The sequence below is a fragment of the Pipra filicauda genome, unplaced genomic scaffold, assembly GCF_003945595.2.
Source record: "Pipra filicauda isolate LSUMZ 115617 unplaced genomic scaffold, ASM394559v2 scaffold943_size47923_pilon, whole genome shotgun sequence".
Classification (NCBI taxonomy): domain Eukaryota; kingdom Metazoa; phylum Chordata; class Aves; order Passeriformes; family Pipridae; genus Pipra; species Pipra filicauda.
Genome location: NW_024105135.1, coordinates 19,719 through 43,093, shown reverse-complemented (window position 1 = coordinate 43,093; position 23,375 = coordinate 19,719). Strand labels below are relative to the sequence as shown.

Sequence of the window (23,375 nt, the reverse complement as noted above, 5' to 3'; positions counted from 1 at the left end):
TGTATGTTCACAGCCTTCCCAAAAAACTAGACTGAACAGCAGTTAAGAGCCACGTGGATAGCAATTAAAACATTGCAAGTGTCTTAACTCCTTGCTGCAACTGTCCTACCTAACCACCAAATCTTTTACTCGCCCCTCCAAAGACTGCAAAACAGCAATTAAGAACTATTCTGCTACCATAATGTAATGAATAACGTCCAGAAGGGAATAGAAAAAAAAGAAAGCCAACAAAAAAGCAGCCCACACTGCTACTTCTGCCCTGTAACATCTAGAATATCCGAAGAGAACAGTCTGATCGCTCCTTACAAGGCACTGTATACATGCCCACAAAGAAATGTACACACGTGTGTACACCCCACATGCCTTTCTCGATCATTTCAAGAAAAATGCAAGTTGCCAAGACCCTTCTAATGCTCTTATATCCCGAGACTAGCTTTTTGCATAATTTTTCATCAGGATCAATGAAAAAACAAGACAGCAGTGGCATGATTTTTCTTTCTGATGTTAGAATCTTCACTGTCCATTTCAGAACAGCCAAGAATTGAATTAGCATGAATCACTACCCTTAGGTGGCACATTTCCATTTTTGTATGCTTTGTAATAGAAAATGGTAGTTTCTATATCCATTCCAAGAAGTTACTTTCATATATTAAAGAAGCTCCCAAATAATCCAGGGTTAAAAAAAACGAATGCCCTGAAATTCGAACTAAAGCACAACAGTATTTCACATATAAATATTATTGTCAATTGAATTTATAAGTGCCTACTAGAAAACAACATACAATAGGTCAAATAATTTACTTCACAAAGTTTGTGGTACTGCGTAACATCATCTTAACCTAGGATCCTTTTCAAGCCTCAGTACACACCAATGAAAATAACCTACTTTATTACCGAACGACTACAATCAAATCTTAGCCCTGCAGGAATCCCAGGTATCTAAATGTGCATGATTACTCCTGTGAGATTAGCATAAAGGCCCACCTCGTCAATTCTCTATTAACCATACACCCGCTATATTGGACAAAACCATACAACTGCTTAGAGAAGAAAACTTGCTAGAAAACAAGGTATTAACAGATTACAGCAGGGAATGCCAGGATTTGAATTTATCCTCAAATGTCTTGCATGCTTATACCAGCTTGCAATGTTATATACTTCAGGAAAGACAATTTTTCTCTGTGCACCATCCTCTACAGAGAGATTATACTAAGTTGGAGCCCAGAACTGTTCAGTAAGGGATGTCTGGGATTGCAAAGGCGTATTAACAGTTGTTACATCCAGTTGCAGAAACTGCTCTTACCCTTCACCTAATACTTACTGTTGGCTCCCACATCCTCAGCTACTCCAGAACCTCTCATTCTCAGGTATGTGAATCCCAGTATCAGAAAGAACAAGCATGCAGCAGTTAAGAGGAACATGGACAGGTAATGTGCACTGAAGCCTCCAGTGGTGGATACCTCCTCTCTTTTGAACTGCTGGAGAAGCTCCTCCTCGGGCTCAGAGAGATTCTTCTTGTAGGCGTTTTTCAGGTAGGTATGATTTGAACCCGTATGATTGGAGTGGTTGAGTCTAAGGGAGGAGGTGGTTCCACTCGGGGGAAGGCTATTAGTAGCTGAATAGATCTTGGATTCAACATTATAGCTACCAGGAGCACCGCTGAGAACATGATTATTGGTCGCTTTCCTAATGGTGCCTGCGGGGTCAGTGATTTTACCGCTGTCCACGTCCGTGAGCGGTGGTGGCAGCAACAATACTGATGGAGATTTCTTGGATAGGCGGTATCTGGGGCTGGGAGGACTAGAGTCCAGATTTTCACATCCTCCTCTTCCCTCCGCTGCCGCCTCATTCTCCTCCTCCTCGTTTCTGCCCCTGTCTAGACTGCCGGCAGCAGCCGCCCCCGCCGCCCTGTCATTCGTTACGAGCACACCAGCACCGCAGCCTCCGCCAGCCCTTTCTTGGCCCGTCTCCATCACGCCAGCGCCGGCTGCAGCGCATTTGCTTGTTATGAATGGAGCAGGCGACTTGCTGAGGCTCCGTCTGGGCCGGCGAACAGCAGACTCCTCCTTCGGTCCCTGCTGCTTGGCCCTCGCCCCCGCCGCCTCCTCCTCCTCCTCCTCCGAGTCCGAGTACTTGTCCCTGCTGCCGCCGTAGGAGAGGAGCCGGTTCCCGTTCACGGTCCGGTTCTTCCACCGCTGTTGCTCGCTCTCCTCCTCCTTCTCGTCTTCGTCGTCCTCCTCCTCTCCTCCCTCCTCCTCGCCGTCCCCGAGCTCCCTCGCGCCCTGGGTCGCCGCCGGTCTCCTGGCCGCTGCCCCCCACCAGGAGCTGGGCTTCCGCCGGGCCGCCTCCTCCGGGGGGGAGTTGCTGCTCACGCCGTGGGGGGCGGCGGGCCTGAGGCCGCGGAACAGGGGCGCAGCGCGCTCCCTCCTGCCGCCGGCCTGGCCCCGGGGGCTGCTCTCCGCGTCCGACTCGTCCGAGCTGAAACCCAGCAGCACTTTGCCACCGCCGGCGGGGGGTGCGGCGCGGCCACGGCCGCCCCCGGCGGCAGCCCCGGGGAGGAAGGGGTGCTCGGCGCCGGCCAGCCGCGTTCCCGTGGCCGCCCGCCCGCGGCCGCCGCCTCCGCCCGGCGCCGCTCCGGCCCCCGTGTTATTGTTGTTGCTGTTCCGGGTCTTGTTGGCGCCGCCGCCGCGGGCCCCGGCCCGCTCATCCTCGCGCAGCTTCTTCAGCTTCTTCAGGTAGACGGGCCGGGTGCTCTCGGTGACCGGCCCCGGGGAGAAGCCGAAACGCCTCAGCTCCGAGAAGAGCTCCTCATCCGTGAGCTGCGCGGCCGTCGCCATTTTCCGCTCCGCCACCGCCGCGGCGCTTCCGACCCACGCGCCGCGCTCCCCGCCGGAACTGACGCCGCACTCGGCTGTGGCCGAGACCCGCCCGTCACCCCGCGGCGCCCGCCCGCGGGGGGGGAGCGGGGCGGGGCCGCGCCAGCGTTCGGGCGGGAGACGGGGCGGTGGATTCCCCTGTCCGCCCCCATTTCCGCGGCGGGGGTCCCGGGGTGGGGGTGGCGCCGCGGTGACCGGAGAGGGCACCTCGAACGAGCGGCTCCCGGCATCGTGCCGGTGTCCTGCGCTCGCGGCGATGGTTGGGAGGTGGCGGGGCTGGGGGCGCCGAGCCCGGAGGTGCGGGACGCGGCGACCACTGTCGGAGCTGGAGGGCAGCGCTGGTCGGAAAGGCGCTGTCTCAGGCTCGCCTGCGAGCAGACAATATACCGCGGCGGCTGCGAAGCGTCCGGGGATGCGCTGCAGGGAGCGGCGTCAGACTGAACCTCTTTTAATGCCATCTCCAGGTCTCAAATTCAGCCTAAGAACTTCGGAGAGGCCGCGTGTGCACCTTTGGCGGGCCCTTCCCGATGCGCTTGGTGGAAGCGAACCTTTCTCTGTCGGAAGTCCCGGCCATCAGGACATCTCGGCTGTGAGGAGACACAGCTTCTCATACATCTGAGAGGATATAAGCTGCTCTAGGGGAGGCTTAGGTTGGACATTTCGAGTAATCTCTTCACAGAAAGAGTGATTGGGCATTGGAATGGACTGCCCAGGGAGGTGGTGGAGTCACCGTCCCTGGAGGTGTTTAAGGAAAAACTAGATGTGACCCTTAGTGCCGTGGTCTAATTGACGTGGTGGTGTTTGGTCATAGGTTGGACTCGATGGCCGCAGAGGTCTTTTCAACCTAATTGATTCTATGTGATTCTGTGTATGATTAAGTTTGTAATTACCTGGATGTATTTCGTGCTTTTCTTTTGGAAAATACATTCATTCAGATACATTGCAGTTGAAACTGTTGAACTGTATACAGAAATGTGGTCTTGTCAAAATGGTTGTGCCTTTATAATGAGGTGTCTTCCTGGTGTGCACTGGCCTGTCGGGATCGGCCCTTTGGCCACAGAACCTCATATGGAGGGTTCAAAATCTCCTTTTGACCTGTCTGTCTCTACCTATCCAGCCTGAATAACGAAACCCTGGGCTCAGCTACGGTGTATCGTATCATAAACAAAGGAGGCTGAGTTCCAGTTTGGACCTAACTCTGACTGGTCTTGCAGCATCATGTGCAAAAGTGGTCCAGAAACAAGATCCAACTGCAGAAACAGCTTTGCCTTCCCCCTCACAATCTGCTGCAGTGAGGATATTGTGGATGTGCCCTGCTGATATCAAAACTGAAGTTGCTAATTTTGTTACTGAGGAACATTTGCAGAGCAGGAGTTAAGGTGCTGTGAGGCAGCTATGTGTGAAGATCCAGCCAAGTCTACACAGCTAGAGGAGTGGCTTGAAGCCATCTTTCTTGGTGGTGGTGGTGATGATGCTGAATGGAGATGATTAACTCAAGTACCCCACCCTCGATTTCTGGCCAACCACACCTGGCAATGCAAACCCCATGCTATTGTTCATCTAAGCTTACTTTAACACAGCTCTTCTGAGGCTGAGGAGCACTAAACAAGGGTCTGTATTACTGTGTACTTTATGTGGCACCACCGTTTACAGCCTCCTCCTTATTTCCCTGGCAGAGGAGCCATTTCACATACAGCAGTATAGTGTATTTCAACAATGCACAGAACTCCAGTTGTGAGGATGATTACACTCAACATGACCTCCATTACACATTAAGCCACTAATGTAAATGTATAGTCTATAATAGCCGATATCATAAATGCCATGAGAAGTGCTTCTGACATTCCATTCCTCCTCCTCTGTGAGAAGAAACCCACACCTTCCACCAGCTAGTTGGGATACCCGTTTAAACATTCCCCACCATGTTCAGTGCTTGCCTCCAGCTGCTTGTGACACTAGCCAAACCAACAGCAGTCAGTCCTAGACCAGGTACCATTCTGACAAGCACACTTCTGCCAAGTGCCTGCTTGGGCACCTTCTTTCTATTAGCAGAAAGTGTGCTGTCCTGCAAGAAAGTGAAGATCCTGTCTTCTTACTAATACAACTCCTGTCTTCTCTCTGTTTATTACAGCAAGGACATGAGTTAGTTTATAAAACTGTTTACTTAGCAGCAGGAGGGCAGTAAATACTATAAATTATTAACAATTGAATCATCTCCTGCAGAACTATAGCATGTAGATACGGAACAGCTGACTGAAAAGTCTGCATTTTCCAAGTCATGCTGTAAGATCTGTGTGCCAAAATATTTTGAAATGTTTAAAAAATATGTCTTCTGGTTGTACTGAAGGAAGGATACTTCCATTACCAATCCAAAATCACATTTCTTTAACGGTATATGTTAGTATCAATAGTATCAATGCCTTGTTTTTATCAATACCTCCACATAGTCAATTTTTTTTTTTTTTAAGTCAATACCAAAAGTAGATTGTGCCTGTAATAAATGTGGATAGAGCCTTCCTTAATCTTCGTTCGCGAAGCCCAGCCATGAGTGAGAATGACCGAAAGTAGATACTTTTCTGAAGGTAAATGTAGACTGTAGGGAGTGTGGAGACTGTTCATCAGGAAAAAAAAATGGTGGTTGTTTTTTGAATAAGACATTTTTGGTTATATTTGTCATCCTTAAAAGACTGATGTTCTCAGGAAACTGCCAGTTCTTCCATTGGGTAAAAAGGTGTCCTTCTGGAAACTAGCAACCATACTTATGTGACCTCATTAGACTGGGACTTGAAGTTGTATCTTAATACTTCTTTTACCTTTCTTTCCTGATTCCAAATTTGTGTCATTTATGCATTTTTGTAAGTTCTAAAAATCTGTGAATGTCAGCTGCCTTTTGAGTGTTAGCAAGTCTCTCACTGCAACTGCCTCTTCCACTGATGCAACCCAGTCTCTATACAAATCACTGTTGCATACCTGAAGCATTTGGAAATCATGAGTCACATCTAAACTTAATATTATCCTCTTGTAGAACTCCTAGTATTTTAAATTCTGGTGTATTTCTACTTAGCTTTTGATTTTTGAGCCTTAAGGTGTGCTGAGATCACATTCTCTTAGGAATGTGATGTTAATGAATGTGAATGTTAGTGAAGAGTAGGAACGTGCTTTTCCTTTCTTTTTTAACAAAAGTGGAGATTATCACAATCACAGACCTCAAAGAACTAGTACAGTTACTCTTCGGGCAGTATGCCTAGGAAGAAATCACTCTTTGCTATGAAAACAAACTGTACTAACCTATTTTTAAACCTCTTTGATTTATCCAGTTGTTTCAAATACTGCATGATGAACATGAAATAACTTTTTGCTTATAAAACCGAACGGGCTTTTTACTAAGAAAACTCATTTGAAATATTAGAGTTGCTGTCACCAGGTTAGTGCTGTGTGAACAGACTCACCTCCACATCCCTCTTAATTTCTTATTTTTCCTACTTACAACTTCCACATGAGTTTTTGTAATGAGAGTGAATCCATCTTTGTTAAAGTTAATAGTGGTGTGACAATACTAATACATACCATTTGTTTATGTACTTATCATGCCATTCTTCATGTGAGCCTATGTATTTTGCTAGTACATCTTTTGCTGATGTGCTTTTCTTTCCTGTGGGCATCCTGTTGATGTTCAAAAGGCTTAATGCTGTCTCTTGCTTTTGCATTGCTACTGTGGCTAAGATGTGGGCATGCGCAAGGTATCTATTGCCCACGCTTCCCATGTGCTGCTGGACTGCTTGCGTGTTGCAGCAGCGTGAGCACAGTGTGCTGGATACCCTACCTCCTGCAAAGAGGCCTTGTGTTTCCAGATTACGGTTCCTGCTTAAATGTCCCACAGTAGTTCCACTCCCACAAAGTGTGTGATGACCTGCTATGACTATGCAGTTCTTTTTGCTAAAAGTGAACCATCTTAGTTTATAACTCTGAGACTTCATAAAGGCAACAGAATCCCCTCCTACAGTCACTACTTCAATATTTATATAACCTGTCCTGACCCATAGCGTAGCATATTCTAAATTGGGTGGTCATCCCTGATCAGGTCTTATAATTCCTGCTCACTTTATGGTGCCTGTATTCCTGGGTACTGGCCAATTCCATGAGACTGTTGGAGGCATTACTGGCTCTGTATGTTGAAAAAAAACAACAAACAAAACAAAACAAAAAAAACCCACAAAGCAGAACTCCAAATCCTAAAGACTGGCTTAAAAAACTGTGTTTATTTTAAAAGGACAGTTTATTTACATATGAACTTTTCACTTAAATTTGCTTTCTGTGTTCAATTCTTTTCTCAAGAGCCAGAATGGCTAAGTATATTTGTTTTAAAACCTGAACCTGAGCTGTCCAACTCTCCAGGAACCGAGCTTAAAGAAGAATGCCAGGAATGCCAGCTATCAGAAGACAAGAGATTTCATGACAAAATGTGAAAAATAATAAGATTTTTTAAAAAACCCCAAACAATAGAGACAAGGGCTTTAGGAATGAAACAAAGAAATAATAGTGGCTAAAAGCTGATGCTTATTATGGTAGTCAATTTGTACCCTCCAGCCTCTTCTTTTCAGGAAGGAGAAATGTAGTTATAGAGAGGCAGATGGATGAAATCATGAATGCAGATGAATGGTTGAGAGCACCATCCTGAACCATTCAGAGAGAATGGATAAATCTCCTAAGTAGTACAGTATCAAAATGTCACAGCCATTGGTCCCTAAAACTTTCTTGCCCTGCTATCTCATATCTCAGTAGTTGTTGCTAGAAGACTACTGCATGTCGTAATGGCCAGTTCTAGAAGGGTGGCAAATTCATTGAGTAATTAATTATCTAAAGCATTGCATAGATTACATGCAGAGTTTTTTATTTAAATTTGAAAAGCAAAAAGTGAAGCTGAGCTTGGTAGTCAGGCAGAGTATTTTTATTAACAGTTCATTACTCAACATACAGAAACTCTGGCTGAGTAAAGCACATATTTGCCATGTGACATTGGCAGAGGTGCTTCTACATGTATTATACCCTACGTATATAAAGCACAGTTGTGGCCAAAAGTTATGGCAATGAACTATTCGGCTTTTGAGCATCTGCTTTCCTATGATTTGGTATCCCTTGCAAGTATTTCCAAGATCTGAGGAAAGAGAAGAACTACAGGAAAGGGATTCTGTCTTTCTGAAATCAATGGAACCATAAAACCCTGGAGATGCCTGATTCCTTACATTCTTGTATCTTTCTTACGTAAGGAAATGCCTGTCAGTACCACCCAGGATGCAGATACGCTGACTACACCTGATGAAATTTTTTTGCGATGCCCTAAACAACCTGTAGGTTGTTTACACCTGGCTGTAGGTGTGGCACTGTAGGCTACAGTGAAGGGCCGTGTAGATGTAGCCACAAAGAGCTCGCTGTTTACAATTACATCACTGACTTGGATCCAAAGCTAATGTCTTAAAAATTTATGATTATTTCAGTAATCTAATAATGTTAAAAAGAAGAACCATCATTCATGGAACAGAAAAAATGAAGTTTACATTTACATTTTCATACAAGGGTAATTGTGTAATGCCTTCCTGTGCCACAAAGTTCTAATTTCAATTTATTCAATAACTAAGCAGAGTATAAAGTCATACAATAGACAAAAATAATCAAAGCCAAGAAGTTCAGAATAGGTCCACCATTCTGTTTTCTGTCCATGTCATTAGTCCATGTTATTTGCTGCTGCAAAGCACTAAATTCAGTGTATTCCAAACAAGTAATGGTATTACTGTCTATGCTTGGTTAGCACTTGGAGATCTGACCCATTTTCATTGCTCTTTTGTAACTGGCTCTGTGCAAACACAAGAGAAGATATTCCCTGCCTCTTGAATACACACTTGCCTCCATTACTTCCCACCTGAACTGCAGGCAAGGTACATAAGCAGGAAGCCAACAGCACTTAGAAAATTCTGTGTTTCTATGGAAAGCACTTGTACATCTCAGCAGTGCAGACTGCCACAAGTATCTCAGTCTCTCCTACTCTCAACTTCTTATTGAGTATTGAATCAATCCTTTTGTTTCTAGTGCTCAGTGGTGTGCTCCTGGCACATTTTAAAGATTTCCTTAAGCTGTGTGATTTCAACTGTCAATAACTCCACTCACATAGAAAATTTCTCCCAAAGAGAGAGAACTTCCATAAGAACTACTCACAGACAATGGGAACAAAGTACCACTGGGCCTATGACTACCATTTCCTGCTCAAAGTTTATGCCAGATTTCTAGAACTTTGTTTGCTCTTGTAAAAATCAAGTACATTTAGGAAGCATTAACAACAATCAATTTTTGGCCTACACAAGCATCTCCGTCCAAAAGCAGCTTGGTCCTACCTGAAGCGAAGCTTCTGTGTCACACATCAGGGGAGTCTCTAGCACGCACCATCATGGCTAGGCTTCGCGAACAAAGATTTGGGGAGCACGCACCATACACTCTGGTTGCCTAACACATGTGGATGTCATCACTGCACTCAGTTTCCTTCTGTGAGAATGAGACACTGAAAGTTTTCCTTCACAATGTTTTGCTGTCCTCTCCAGACAATGCTGCTAATGGCTTCTTCAGCCTCTACTCTGTGGCGTACGACATGGCAGCAAGGCAAACAGTGTACTGCGTTCATCCTTCAAGGGTGCTGAACTCATGCCTGGACACTCAGCAGGGAACATGGGCAGTGCATGGCAGAGAGGACCAGATTTCACCATTTTGAAAGGTGTGTAGGGTATCGCCCTTCTGCTTAGGAAAAAGTGGCTATAATACACATTCTTCCCCTACTACTGCTCCTAGGTTGACCCAAATGTAACAAAATACAGTGTTCTTCAGAGTCAACTCTGCAGAGCACCTTGATTAGAAGAGAATGGAGGTAGAGATACCTAAAACTAATGGCCTGGCCCCACAATAATGCAATCCAGTTACAGGGCCTTTTGTTCTTCATTCTGTATGGTCCTTACAGGCCAGAGATGAGTCTCTCCTCTTTGGTGTCAGATGTCTTATGAAGGCTGGATCCTTCATCTCCACAGTGTACTATGCATCATCTTGTTCAAAGGTTTAATTTCTCAGACCAGAGACACATCTGACAAGCTACTCTTTGTAGCTTCTGACCTGAAACAGGATGGCCTTCACCTTGCTGAACTTAGAACTGCAGTCCTTTTACTGTAAACTGTTGGAACAGCTCCAATATCACTTCTGGGAAATCCTCACAGCAGCAAATCCCTAGTCCTCTCTCTGCATAGCCAGACATGAGCAATGATTTCTGCCAGTTCTCTCCATGCCTCTATAATGAGCTGACAGAGAGTGGGACACCTCCCTTTTCTTGTGGAAAAGAAGCATTAAAAGGGAAAAATCCCACATAGATACAAGTTTCATAGAAATGAAACAGGGAAACACTCTTTCTCCTAGAAATAGGAGAAAGAGTAAAAAAAGAAGTAAGAAAGGTAAAGGGAACAGAAGAAAGTGGAGGGAACAGTGGAATGTAGTAACACAAAAAATTAAAAGCCAAATACTGAAATGATTGCTTTGTATCCCATGAGACTTTGTAGGACAGTGCAGAGGTGTTCTTACAAGGAATCCTAAAGGAAATGTTTGGAGGAGCTTTACGTGCATATGGATATGGCAGAGGAAGAAGATGTTTTTTTTTCATTCATCCACACTGTGTGGGGGGCAGTAGGTGGAGGAGTGAATTCTCCTCTCATCCGCACCATGAGTTCGTCTGGAGTGCAGACAGTTGTTCTCCAGATGCCTATGAAAAAGGAAAATAGCATGTGCAAATCTGAAGAACTGTGGGCCCATAACCCATGGGTATAGTACCCTTTGATCAAAAGAATAGAGGCTCCTTTAACTTACCACTTTCTATCATCTACAGACACAGGTTCCACTTGGCTAAAATTACTTTTTGTGAAAACTTTCTGAGAAAAAATAAACACAACAGGAAAAATAAAATATTACCCAATTAAAAGTGTGCTAAAAAAAATTCTCCCCTGCAAAGTAACCGTTGTGAGAAAGAATGAACCATCCCTGAGTATGGCTGATGTACTATGGAGGGTTTTCAAGCAGTTGTGATCATAAAAAAAAAGCTTAAATTAAACATATACTTCAGTGTTAGGAGAGTAAAGGACCCAAGTGACTCACCTAAGGTCATAAAGAAGACTGTAGCAGAGCTGTAGACTGAATTAATGTCATGAGGGCATAAGACAGGAAATGGAAGAGTCTTGTTCTTTGCCCTTGGCTCTGCCACTGACTTGCTGCGTGGCAAATCACTTCCTCTTCAGATGACTCAGTTTCTCCCAAAGACAAATTGAAACAGTGATTCATCTTTGTAGAAGTACTTCAAGAATGAAGATTGAAAATGTCATAAAAGAGTAAAGTACAAATTCCATTCCAGTGCTCTCCCCAGACCATCTTTTGTCCTCTTCTTGCTGGATTTTTTGAAGAATGATGTCTTTGTTACTGTGAATGGTATTTTCTTTGAGATAATAAATCTGCAAATTATATAGCAAAAGCACGTTAATGAATTAAATGCTGGATGCCTTCTATTATAGGCTATAAGCAAACAGAAGATGTGCTAAAAGAAAATTGTCTGTGTTGCAGAGTCAGTCAGGCAAAAAATGAAATGCCAATTCGCTACTCAATCTGTAGGAAAAAGCAGTATGTGATCAAGAAATTTTAAGATTTGTCATAATATAAGCAAAAAATAAGGTAGGCATGTATTATTACACCCTTAGAGGTGTCCTGAAACAGGCACAGATATAAAAACTAACCAAAAAAATATGTTAGATCATAAAAGGAAGATTGTAATTTTAAAGTCAACAATCTCGTTTACAGCAGAAACAAGAAAACATATAGCAAAGAGGAGTATAGGCCTTACTTTGTGGTTGGTACTCAGGGAAACTTAGTTAATTCTGCTGCAAGATTCAGGAGAAGTCATCATCATGGCTAGACTTCGTGAACGAAGATTTGGGAAGGGCTCTACCCACATTTGCTACAAGCACACTGGTGGCTGAAAAGGCCAATGTGAGATAGACAAGTCTATCTCACATTGCAAAAGTTGCAAAAGGCACAGCAGAAAGACTCCTTAGATGGTATCTGCAAGACACAGTTCTTTCTGCCTTGTCTATTCTTCAGGAGAAGTAAAATGGGGGAGATAGGCAAAGCAAAGTTTTCGAAGAAGCCTTTTGTAATGTATTCCTTATCATCCAAGTGTCCAAGTTGAGTTGCACATGAGACCAGCTTTTAGAAACACTAATCATTCACAGATTTAAATGAAACTAATTGGAAAACCATCTAGGAAACTATAGGAGGAAAACTTTTTCAGCTAAGAATCACAGAAAATGCCAAGTTGATACAAGGGTCATCAAGTCCAACTCCTAGCCCTGCACAGGACCATCCCCAAGATTCACCATATGCCTGAGAGTATCGTCCAAATGCTTCTTGAACTCTGGCAGGCTTGGTGCTGTGACCACTTCTCTGAAGAACCTGTTCCAGTGCCCAATCACCCTCTGAGTGAAGAACCTTTTTCTAATATCGAACCTAAACCTCCCCTGACACAACTTTAGGCCGTTCCCTCGGGTCCTGTCACTGGTCACCACAGAGAAGAGATCAGTGCCTGTCCCTCTTTTTCCTCTCATGAGGACTCATGTCGACTCCCCTCAGTCTCCTGCAGTCTGAACAGACCAAGTGACCTCAGCCGCTCCTCATATGGCTTCCCCTCAAGGCCCTTCCCCATCTTCATTGTCCTCCTTTGGATGCTCTCTAACAGCTTAATATTTTTCTTATATTGTGTCTCCCAAAACAATGTTCAAGGTGAGGCCACCCCAGTGCAGAGCAGAGTGGGACAATCACCTCCAGCTCAACCAGCTGGTGATGCTTTGCCTGATGCCTCCCAGGACACGGTTGGCCCTCCTGGCTGCCAGAACACAATGCTATTATTATTATTATTTACTTGAATGAGAGTTTTCAATATCATACATTTGTAATTTGCAACCTAGTGTACACCTGCCATTTGTTATAACCATATGAAAAAGCCAGCAGTTATGTATATTGACCAAGATGATATCTTCAAATTAACACTTAAATATACAGTTTACATATGCATCTGAGCACACATAATTTAGAAATTGTTTTGATTTTATTTCTAAAATGTTTTAAACCCTTTGACATTGAGAATATTGTTCAATCTCAACAAAACAAATATCCAGTAAGTCTTAAACCATAATTTTGTAATGCTTTTACCCGAGCAAGTTCTCCATGTTCCTTTATCCTAAGCTCAAGGACAACTCCATGTCCATTCCTAGATACATTTAGACCTCTTTTTATCATGTGAAAGGATAAAAATACATGTATGAAGCTGAATTGTTCTATGAAAACCTGTTTCAATTGCTTCCATATATTTTGCATGATATGGCATTTCTTTTATATCACTGCCTTGTAATTTCATTTTAGTTTTCTTTTATAACATTTATTTGCTTTTCATGGCTTTTTTACTAACTCTATGGGCCGTTTCCTACTTAAACTTCTTTTGCCGAAGCAATGCTTTAGAACCTATTACTTCCCCTAGGAAACATTTTACTATGCACAGTTCAGCATTTTTTATATCATTTTACATCATTCATCTTGACATTGTGTTGGCTGTACAAGTTCCCTCATTCATTCTGTTAACTGTGGAAGTCAGGGCCCTTTTAAATCTATCTGCAGTTGTCATTAGGATTTTCTGAAGAACTCATGCCAGACAAGTCCATAAATACATCTTGTAAATAATGTACATGTTTTAACACTCTCATTATCCATCTGTTGCTCTCAGAATTCATGTTTTCCTTTCAGCTTTTCCATAATCTCACATTATTTCTTCTCCTTTTGACAACTGGTAATGTTGTAGTGCTGGAAATTATGTAATGAATGGATTGATGATACGTACAAATTCAGCTACTGCATCACTCCCTCCACTGAATCTCTTCCCTGTATGGGTTTCTGTATTGAATTTGTTTGTATTAGCAGTACACTACCCAATATGCTTTGCCTGTTTAGTATTGACTGTGGGGTACTTGCTATTAAGGAACTATGTGATTCAAGAACATGCTGTGTATAAAGGAGTACATTAACCTGTTAATAAACATGCTACAGGATTGTTGTTCTCCCTCTGCTTCAGGTGCTGCCTGTGCCGTTTGGAACCAAAAAGGTCCTTGCTTCTTCTCTACGATCTACCACTTGTGTGAAAATATTTCTGGTCCTGGCTATTGAGAAAACCTTAATCTCCGGAATTAATATGACAAAGAGAAATCCTAGTGTTGAGCTCTCCAAGCAGTATAGTCCTTTTGTATGTCACTACCTGCCACAGACACAGATGCAGAAGTCCTCTGGAATGCCTACTGCTTTCAGTAAAAAAGCAGCACCAGCCTTCTGCAGAGATACAGAAGTCTTTTATTTTCTCAGAATATCCTATTTTAATTAGATAATTTCCAAACGTGTCATTACATAAATATAAAAGAAGTTTAATGCAATTAAATAGGTTTTTAATTATTGTGCTTAGTGTCAGGCATGCCATATTCTCTTGCTGATTGGATCTTTTCATAGTTTTTGAATTTGCCAACACTCCATCCTTCTACATCTGTTACTGCAGTTCTTCTCTCAGCTTTCTTCCCTAAGTGTTGATGATTACAACCCTTGGCATTCAGTTCCTCAGCTCCTCTACCCATCATTAGCAAAGGGACTGCACCCAGCCCAGAGGTTTTGATTCTCTGTATCTGGTCCCACAGAAAACCCACCTCTCAGTCTACCCCATGCCAAGGCAGTTGAAAGTCAACAAAAGATTTTGTTTCCTAATATGTGATAAATTAGGCTTTGCAAGTGTAATAAACATTATCAGAAAACAAAAAGTGCCACTTGAATGACTAGGGAGCAAAGAAATTAAAACTCATGTGCTAGAAAATAATTTGCTGGGGAAGGAATATTCCACAATTAGAGAATGAAAAAGGCTCTAATTATAAGTCCTTTATTTTCATGCTATAATCTTGTGGCGTTTCAGATCGCCTCAGTGTGTTAATTTTTTACTTCTTCTAGCTTTATAGCTCAATATACTGCTCTTATTTCTAAAGGATGTTATGCTATACAGCTTCCCTCATATTGGGACGCATTGTTATACCTTTGCCTACTTCCTATGTAAGCAGAACTGCCACATGCCCTACCTGCTGCTAACACATGGATTTTGAATGGAGCTCCTACAAAAGCACTTCTTCCAGGTTTTCTGCATGTATGCTCCCACCTCTCTGGTTGCATGGTAGTTGCATGGTAAAGAAAGCAGCAAAACCAAGGAATTCAAGGGGTTTTGCTCCAACTTTTTCTGCAAAAAATATGACCAATAGGTTGTGTACTTGAAAAAAAACCAAAAAATGTTGACAGGAAAGGAAGAGTTCACAAATTATTGGATTCCCACAGTGTCGTACTTCTGACATCACCTAAAATCCACACATATGCCTGACTCATATTCCACTGAAACTCTGAACTGAGTATCAGGATCTGTGCCCTGCCCACCCTTGCTCTTTTGTTTCTTTGCCAGTTCCAGCATCGGGAAGGTTTGAACCAGGAGCCGAATGGGGCCATGCTCCTCTTTCTCCAGCATAGTTCAAAGTGTTGTGTAACTTCTCATACCCACTCTGGGTAGTATACAAAGGCAGCAGGAGAACATAGTTCAATGGCTGCACTTCAAAAATCACATGATTCTTGGATTATTTTGTTTTCTCATGCAGTTTAATGCCAGAGGGGAACATATGGCTCAAAGTGATTTTTTCCCACTTTACAATTCACCATAATATTCTTTACCATATGTGAGGCATTATTTCATGCTATAGCATCTATAATCACTCCCATGCCTATTCTTCCCTACCACAGTATGGACAACATACATTTTATCTTTTTGCTCCTAAGGCACTGTCACTCTGATTGACTAAAATTTTCCAAGAATACTTCTAAAAGATTTTGAAGTGCTTTTTTATTATTATTCATATGAGAAATTTTAATGCTATATTTAGTTTTGATCTTGTTTCTGTAAGTGCTTAAGGTTTTCCTGCTAGGCAAGTCCCAGACCACTTGATTAGTTATCAAAGAAGCTTGCATGATCCTGTAGTCACAGAATTTGAGCTTTTAATATCCAGTCTATGACAAAAACACCAAAAGCTTTGTGGGCAGCCACATTCAGCAACAAATCATACAGCTGTCATACATTTCATTCTTTTTCAGTGAGTAATATTTATCCAATCTGCCCATTGTCTCCTCCAATAGATGTAGATGTTAAACCCATGGAAGCTGATGTTGCAGGTAAGTAACTTTGATAAAACAGATTGCTTCATTTGGGACAATATAAGAAAAATTTTGTAAAGGATTAATTGCTATCAGCTGTTATTAATGTTCTCTGTGAATTCTAAGGCAGAAGGTTTTCTAAGGCATTTCTCTCATTCTTCCCTTTTATTTTTTACTTTGCTAAAATCTTCTAGCTTTTTCTCTAAAATCCCACTAAATTCAATGTTACTTAGTGTAAAACAATATGTCCACTAGAGTAGAAATAAATCCCAGTACCTCTTCACAAGATCTAAGAAGATTTGTCCCAAACAGACATAAGTGAGACTGTCAAACCAAACCAAACCAAACCAACCAACCAACCAAAAAAGCTAAAAGACACTTAGTTTATGCAGAAATAGGATAACGAACAGTACTAGCAATCTCAGAGGGTACTAAATCTAACACAGACTGGATTACTACAGTTTGCATCTCACGACTAATTGATTTTCTGTCTGAGAAGGTCTAATCATCGACTCAAGTTCCCCCTGTGTTTGGGCACATCTAGGGAAAAGTAATTATATTATATGTAGAATATAACACAGACAGGACATGTCTCTTTTTTTCTGGTCTACTACTAACTACTTAAAATATTAAATATGGTTTGAGACTAATCTGTCAAAAATGGTAGAAATTAACTAATCAGTTCACTGTGAACAATGTATAGATGTCATTTTCATAGGAAAACAAGCTAAAAAATAAAACTGTGTTCTCAAGAAAAATGAATGGTGTGGCCTTGTGAACAGTATTTGCCAACATATCTCCAAAAAGAGTATTGCTGAGGTAATGAATAGCCAGAGAAAGCAAAGAAGAATGACCAGGAACAGGGAAGAGATCTGATATAAAGGGAAAGCAAAGATGTTCCCAGTAGGCAAGGGACAAACAACTCAAATCCTGATAATATTTAGAGCACCAAGTAGTGAAGGAGGATAACAGTTTCCTTAGTCTGCAGATCAAGGGAATGCTCATGAAAAATAAAATAAGGCAATTTAAAACTGGGAGAAGATTTACTCTTCATCCCCAGAATGGCAAGTTAGACAGAAGTTAGAAGTCTAACTTCTTTAGCAATGTGGTAATTTTTACTTCTGCAAGCTTTCATTTGCTACACTTTTCAACTACAGCAACAAATGAGACAACGGCTTGAAAAATAATTGTCTTCTTCAGTACCCAGACTGGTTCAAAGCCAGACTAATTCTGTGCTCTCCAATGGATGAGCCAGGAATATTGTAGGAAAAGAAACAGAACAGATAATGAACTGTATCATACGTGATATAAAATAGGAGACTTCTGTTTCTAGAGAAGGTAATGTTACAACCTTCAGTGTTGCTTTAACATAGTTTTTAAAACTACGATAAAGCGTATGTTCTAAAATAAATCACTGGTATATTATATTCAGAAAAATTAACGGTTGAGTCTTTAATTTCCTATTTGAAATCTCAGAAAATTCAATGTATTCCAATTTCAGAAAAAACTGATTTTTCTAATAAAACTAGTTCTATGATTTTATTTGGGTTTTTTTTCCTGCCAGTGCTTAATGCCAGTTGTTTTGGCCTAAGCAGGAAAAATTTAAAGGGATCTAATTCCCAATGCATAAGCTTTGTTTCTGCTGAAACTGGTAGGAATTTTGTGCTTCACTTCAATGAATAAACACAGTGAAGACTGAGCACTTCTGAAAATCCTGCGGCAATTTGTCATCTTCTTTATTTAAATTGTGCAGGTGTTAGTTATTATCTACTGGTGTTCACCACATAAAAACAAACTGATAAAATATGTATTTGTTATTTCTGTAGACTTGAGGTGAAGCAGCATCTATAACCTTTGGAATGAAAATTATCACCTCAGGCCATATTTATGTCCAGTACTGTTATTATTTATGCCTTTTTCTCCATCTTTTTATATTACTCATAACTGATGATCAAAGGGCATCAGGCACTGATTTCCATATCCTCCCCTGGATGTATCATCATTCAAACCATCCATTCATTAATTCATTCCAAGGCTGTCATCAGGGGGATGCTGTCAGTTGCAATGAATGTCACAGTAGGCCACAAATGCACTATATATGCATTGCTATGAAAGTTAGTGAAGCCACACTCACAACATAGTTCTGTTTTCATGTATGTTTTCCATTTCATTGAACATAAAACCACAAAATATTTGCTTTCCTGAATATATTCCAATCCTCTCTCTTGACCATTCTTCCCTGAATTGTGTCATTTAAGTTAGGACAAAGAGACATTTAAATAAGAGATCAGGAAAAAATACAGCAAGCTTTTACCTAGATCTCCACATTGAATGCAAGCAGGCAGGATGAACAAAAGTTTGGCAAACTTTATCCTCAATGAATCTCATTGTGCTACAATACTATAAAAGAGAGAAACTGGGGAGAACAAACACTGCATTACAACAGGTCAGTCTCAGCACTAACACAGGACTCACCTAAGTTTTGGTAGATGTTGGAGGAGAGAAAGAGAGACACATGGTGTTCAAACACATACAGGGGTGTCTATGGGCTAGAATAGTCTGCCAGGACAAACACATACCCACTGAGCAGTCTTTCAGTCACAACATACCAACTAATTTCTGCAGAAAGTAAGCTCATTTCTACTGCACTGTTGACTGAGGAGTGTTTAAATCATACCATCACAGTTTTGGAAATATTTTCCAGGATTATTAACTGATGATTAAATTATCTTCTTTTGCTGGATCTTAAGAAAGCCCCTATGAGAGATAAATAAGCATGTAAATCATTGTGTTAGAATATAAAAAATTCTTACCTATACTGAGGTCCTATTTTAACCTCTTCCTGAAAGCTTTATGTTTCAGACATTGTTTTTCCTCTCTGCATTTCTTTTTTATTGCAAAATTAAAATTGCTTATATATTTTGAAACTAAGAAGATTTAATCATATTTGATTCTTAAAACCAAAATATTTTTCTGCCTTTTAAAATGAAATCCCTTAGTAGTAAATTTCCAAAATAATTATTAGCTGTTTTCTGACACGTATCTCAAACCTCTATCTGAGATGGAGGGGATACAGCTTTGGGGTTTTTTCTGAACATCCGCTGAAAGCGAATCTCTCAGATCAGATGTTTATCAGGTCGTTCAGGGAGGTCCCTGACAGCTCATCCCGCGGGATAGGGTCCCCATCACGCTGCTGGAGCGGGGCCTGCAGGGGCTGCGGCAGCCGGCAGAGGGCGGCCTCGCACCGGCAGTGTCCCGGGGTCCCGGGAATCGGGAAAGCACCGGCCTGGCGCTCCCAGAGGGCGGGACGCGGGACACCTCGCCTACAGCTCTTCTCCGAATGCAGTCAGTCAGAGGAGCCACAGCGGAGAGTGCGAGATAAAAAAATATTTAACACAAAATAAATGATAATCATAGAAACATAGAACCATAGAATGTTTTGGGCTGGAAGGGACCTTAAATGATCATCTAGTTCCAACACATCTTTGACTAGACCAGGTTATTCAAAGCCCCATCCAGCCTGGCCTCGAACACTTCCAGGGATGGGGCATCCACAACTTCTTTGGGCAACCTGTTCCAGTGCCTCACCACCCTTACAGTAAAGAATTTCTTCCTAATACCTAATCTAAACCTACCCACTTTCAGTTTAAAGCCATTCTCCCTTCTCATATCACTACAGGCCCTTGTAGAAATTCCCTCTCCACCTCTCTTCTAGGTTCCCTTTAGGTACTGGAGGGCTGCTATAACGCCTCCCTGGAGCCTTCTCCAGGCTGAACAACCCCAACTATCTCAGCCCATCTTCAGAGAAGAGGTGCTCCAGCCCTATGATCATCCGTGTGGCCCTACTCTGGATTCAGTCCAACCGGTCCACGTCCTTCTAATGTTAGGGACCTCAGAACTGAATGCAGTGCTCCAGGTGGAGTCTCACAAGAGCAGAGAAGGAGAGGAGAATCACCTCCCTTGACCTGCTGGTCACACTACAAAATAACTAAAAAATTGTAAATTGTCACCGCTCTCTAACAAGCATCTAGAGGTGGGGCATTTCTGTTAGAGTACATACACTGACTCCAGCTTTTGGAGCTTAAGATTTTCTGGCTGGGCAAGTTACCAGGGATCTGCCAGAGGACTTAGGAGAACTCTATTCCAGCCACTTTCACCCACAAATATGTTCCTCAGGTAGCCTTGTACAAGACACTACCCATGTCCCAGGTTCCCACCCATAAAATGCAGTGAAGCTGGGAGTAAAAGTGTTGGAAAGTGCTTTACACAGGTGCCTTACACGTACTTGTGTATGAAACATGTGGAGATGTTTTAACACTGTGCTTCACAATCACCAGGTATTTCTGAATGTATACCTATATATATATGTACACACCTACACACAACAAGTCACTATGTGTGGTTTTCTCTGGTACACATTTGTATTATTTCAGGACAGGAACAGTGCTATGGGATTACTGAAGTGATCCATTGACAGTGGCAGAAGATTCCTCAGAATGAGATGCCATTATCAATTTACTGTTATCAATTTACCTTTGCCCTTCAAACAGGAAAAAGAAAAACAATAATACAGCTCAGTACCTCTTTCCTGTGTGTAAGCTGCTATAAAGAACGCTGTTTGATTAGATCCGCCTGGAAAAGCAAGACCAACTTCATGTTGTTTTCCATCACATGAAGAATTCCATTCCCGGCAGTTAACTTTGGCACTTACGCTTACAGGATGAGGTGCAGCACCAGTAGCATCTAGTGCACTAATCACAGGCAGAAAATACCCTCAAGCTCCGGGCAGAACATTACAGACAGAAAGTTGGGGGTTTTACTCAAACTTTATCTATCCTGGTTAGTTTCCACTTTTGTTTTGTTTTGTTTTGTTTTGTTTTGGTTGTTGTTGTTAATAAAACCCCTTTTTCTTATGGAAGAATCCGGAAAAATTAGAAACAATATTTTTTATTTCTTTAAAAGGCATGATTCTGTTTAACTAACTTTTTGAATAGAAAATTCTTTCAATTTTACTAAGTTTCTATATTGAACCAGTTCCAGTTTCTCTGTAAACGGCAACATTTTAGTGCTTTTCAGTCTCCACTGTTCTCGAGACCTTGGGACAAACGGCAGGTGAAAGCCTTTCCTCTCTTTAGCACATTCTCCCCGCCGTTCCCCGGGGCTGGGCAGCGCTGTTCCTGTGGCACTGTCCGGCTGGTGGCTCGCCCTAGGGCCTCACCTAACAGCGCGGGTGGGCGCCTCGCCCACTTTCGCGGGACCCCGCTGGGAGGCCCTACCCCACTGCACCCTGCTGCCGTCTCGGTGATGCCGCCCAGCCCCCGACTCAGACCGCACGTGTGCCAGGGGGCGGCTCTGCACAAACTTCGTTTCTTCACGAAGACACGAGTATCTCCAGCGACGCATTTGTGGCCGTGGTGGTGCCACCTTGACGGCCGGGGTGCCCCTGCGGGGAGGGTCAACACGGGGAGAGGGGCGGGACGCCGTGTCACAGGTCTCCTGTGACAGATGTGGCGTGGGTCACGCACGCTGTTCCAGCACTCGGCACTCCTTGCGGGAGTGGGCGGCCACCAGCAGCCCCGGGAGCGGAGCGCTGACAGCCCCGCGGTCCGTGGCGGGGGCAGGGGTGTGCGGGGCCCGCGCTGTTCGCTGCCTGCGGCGCCGCCCTCCCCGTGCCCGCCCCGCCGGGGCCGCCCCGCGGCAGACGGAGGGAGGGAGGACGGGCGCGGCCGGAGCGGCAGCCGGCGAGCCCCGGGCGGGCGGTGCGGGAGCATGGCCCCGGCGGGGCGGCTGTGCTGTGCCGCGCTGCTCTGCGGCGCACTCAGCCTCTGCAGCCTGCGGGCCGCGCCGCGGCAGCCCGACACCCTCTACATGTGGATCGACGCCCAGCAAGCGCGGGTCCTCATCGGTAAGTGGGGCCGCTTCCTCCGAGCGGCGGGCGGGAGCCCAGAGCGGAGCCCGGCCCGGCGGGGCTGCCGGCCATCGCGCCCCTTTGCCTTCCGCAGGCTTCGAGGAGGATATTCTGATCGTGTCCGAAGGGAAGATGGCCCCGTTCACCCACGACTTCAGGAAAGCCCAGCAGAGGATGCCCGCCATCCCCGTCGGCATCCACGCCATGAACTTCACCTGGCAGGCAACAGGACGGGTAGGTGTCGAGATGGGGCCGCGGCAAGGGGTGGGGGCGGCTCTGTAAAGCCGGGCAGGTGTTTCGGCCTTGGAATAGTGGCGGAAACCCCCTCCGAAGCGTGCCGGGACGGCCCTGGGTGCGGGCCGTCGTGCCCCTCGCCGGCCCCGCTGGGCATCGCCTCCATCCCAGCGGGGCGCCGGGGCGCGGGCGGGCTCGGGGAGCAGCGAGAAACCGACCGGATGGCTGGGAAAGTGCGCTGGATATGGGGTTGTAAGGTGCGTGGGAGAGCCGGGTGTCTCGGGCCCTGGAGAACCTGCAGGCTGGTGACGCGTGAGCCAGAGTTCACCTGGAAGACCCCAGTTGCCTGTACTTGTCATAAAATTTCATATCGGACTGTAGTTACGGGGATGCAGTTTTCTTTCGACTTTCTTTGGCTTATGGACATACACTAGAGGTTATTCATTGCTCTCTGTGCTAAATGTGGAGGCTTAATTTGTAGTTCTGGTAAATAATAATTCTCTTCTGTAGACTTCATTTTATCAAGTTAAATTCCAAAACCATGTGAATCTGCCGTGTATTGAGTCCCTTTGGATTCTTTTGTTGAAAAAGTAAGAATTTGTGACATACTTTCATGAAGAAACATATGCATGATTTGACACACTGACAACATATGTTGAATTTGCATAAAGCTGAAACTTGTTAGCATACATTATCATGGATACAGAAAAAATCATGGTGACATAAAAGCCATGGATAAAATTAATTCGTGTTTACAATGCTGAGCATTGATTTTATACAGTAAAGAACTTGTTAGTGATTAAGCAATATTTACATCTAATTACTCAGTGAAAATTGGTTGTATAATTCAGCTAATTGCAGTTTCACAAATTTGGTTGTGGTTTTGGTTGTTTGAAAATACTCTTTCTAGCTACAGAATTTGTTTGGCATTGTCTGAAGTGTTGTCCGAGGCCTTGCAATTTTTGCTGTCCTCACAAAGCCTCTGAGTTTAGGAAATGTTTCTTCGCCTCCTGTAGAGAGGG

General features: G+C 43.6%; 2 protein-coding genes across 2 annotated transcripts; one reads left to right on the top strand and one right to left on the bottom strand.

Annotated features, from left to right (window-relative positions):
- Window positions 1–1,310: 1,310 nt before the first annotated feature.
- On the bottom strand, window positions 1,311–2,878 carry LOC113989433 (inner nuclear membrane protein Man1-like). The gene has a single exon (XM_027723967.2). The coding sequence runs from the start codon at window positions 2,835–2,837 to the stop codon at window positions 1,311–1,313; it is 1,527 nt and encodes a 508-aa protein (XP_027579768.1). The 5' UTR covers window positions 2,838–2,878.
- Window positions 2,879–21,705: 18,827 nt separating this feature from the next.
- LOC113984904 lies at window positions 21,706–22,662 on the top strand. The gene is made up of 3 exons (XM_027715327.2): window positions 21,706–22,116; window positions 22,214–22,353; window positions 22,453–22,662. Exons 1-3 carry the CDS (start codon window positions 21,717–21,719, stop codon window positions 22,660–22,662), a joined length of 750 nt encoding a protein of 249 aa, XP_027571128.2. The 5' UTR covers window positions 21,706–21,716.
- Window positions 22,663–23,375: the final 713 nt, after the last annotated feature.

Excerpts from the sequence above, each read along its gene's own strand:
- LOC113984904 (XM_027715327.2), top strand. The coding sequence starts at position 21,717 with ATGTGGCGTGGGTCACGCACGCTGTTCCAGCACTCGGCACTCCTTGCG. Across the intron at positions 22,117-22,213 it reads GCAAGCGCGGGTCCTCATCG|GCTTCGAGGAGGATATTCTG; the intron begins GTAAGTGGGGCC and ends TGCCTTCCGCAG. Across the intron at positions 22,354-22,452 it reads CCTGGCAGGCAACAGGACGG|CGTGCCGGGACGGCCCTGGG; the intron begins GTAGGTGTCGAG and ends CCCCCTCCGAAG.
- LOC113989433 (XM_027723967.2), bottom strand. The coding sequence starts at position 2,837 with ATGGCGACGGCCGCGCAGCTCACGGATGAGGAGCTCTTCTCGGAGCTG.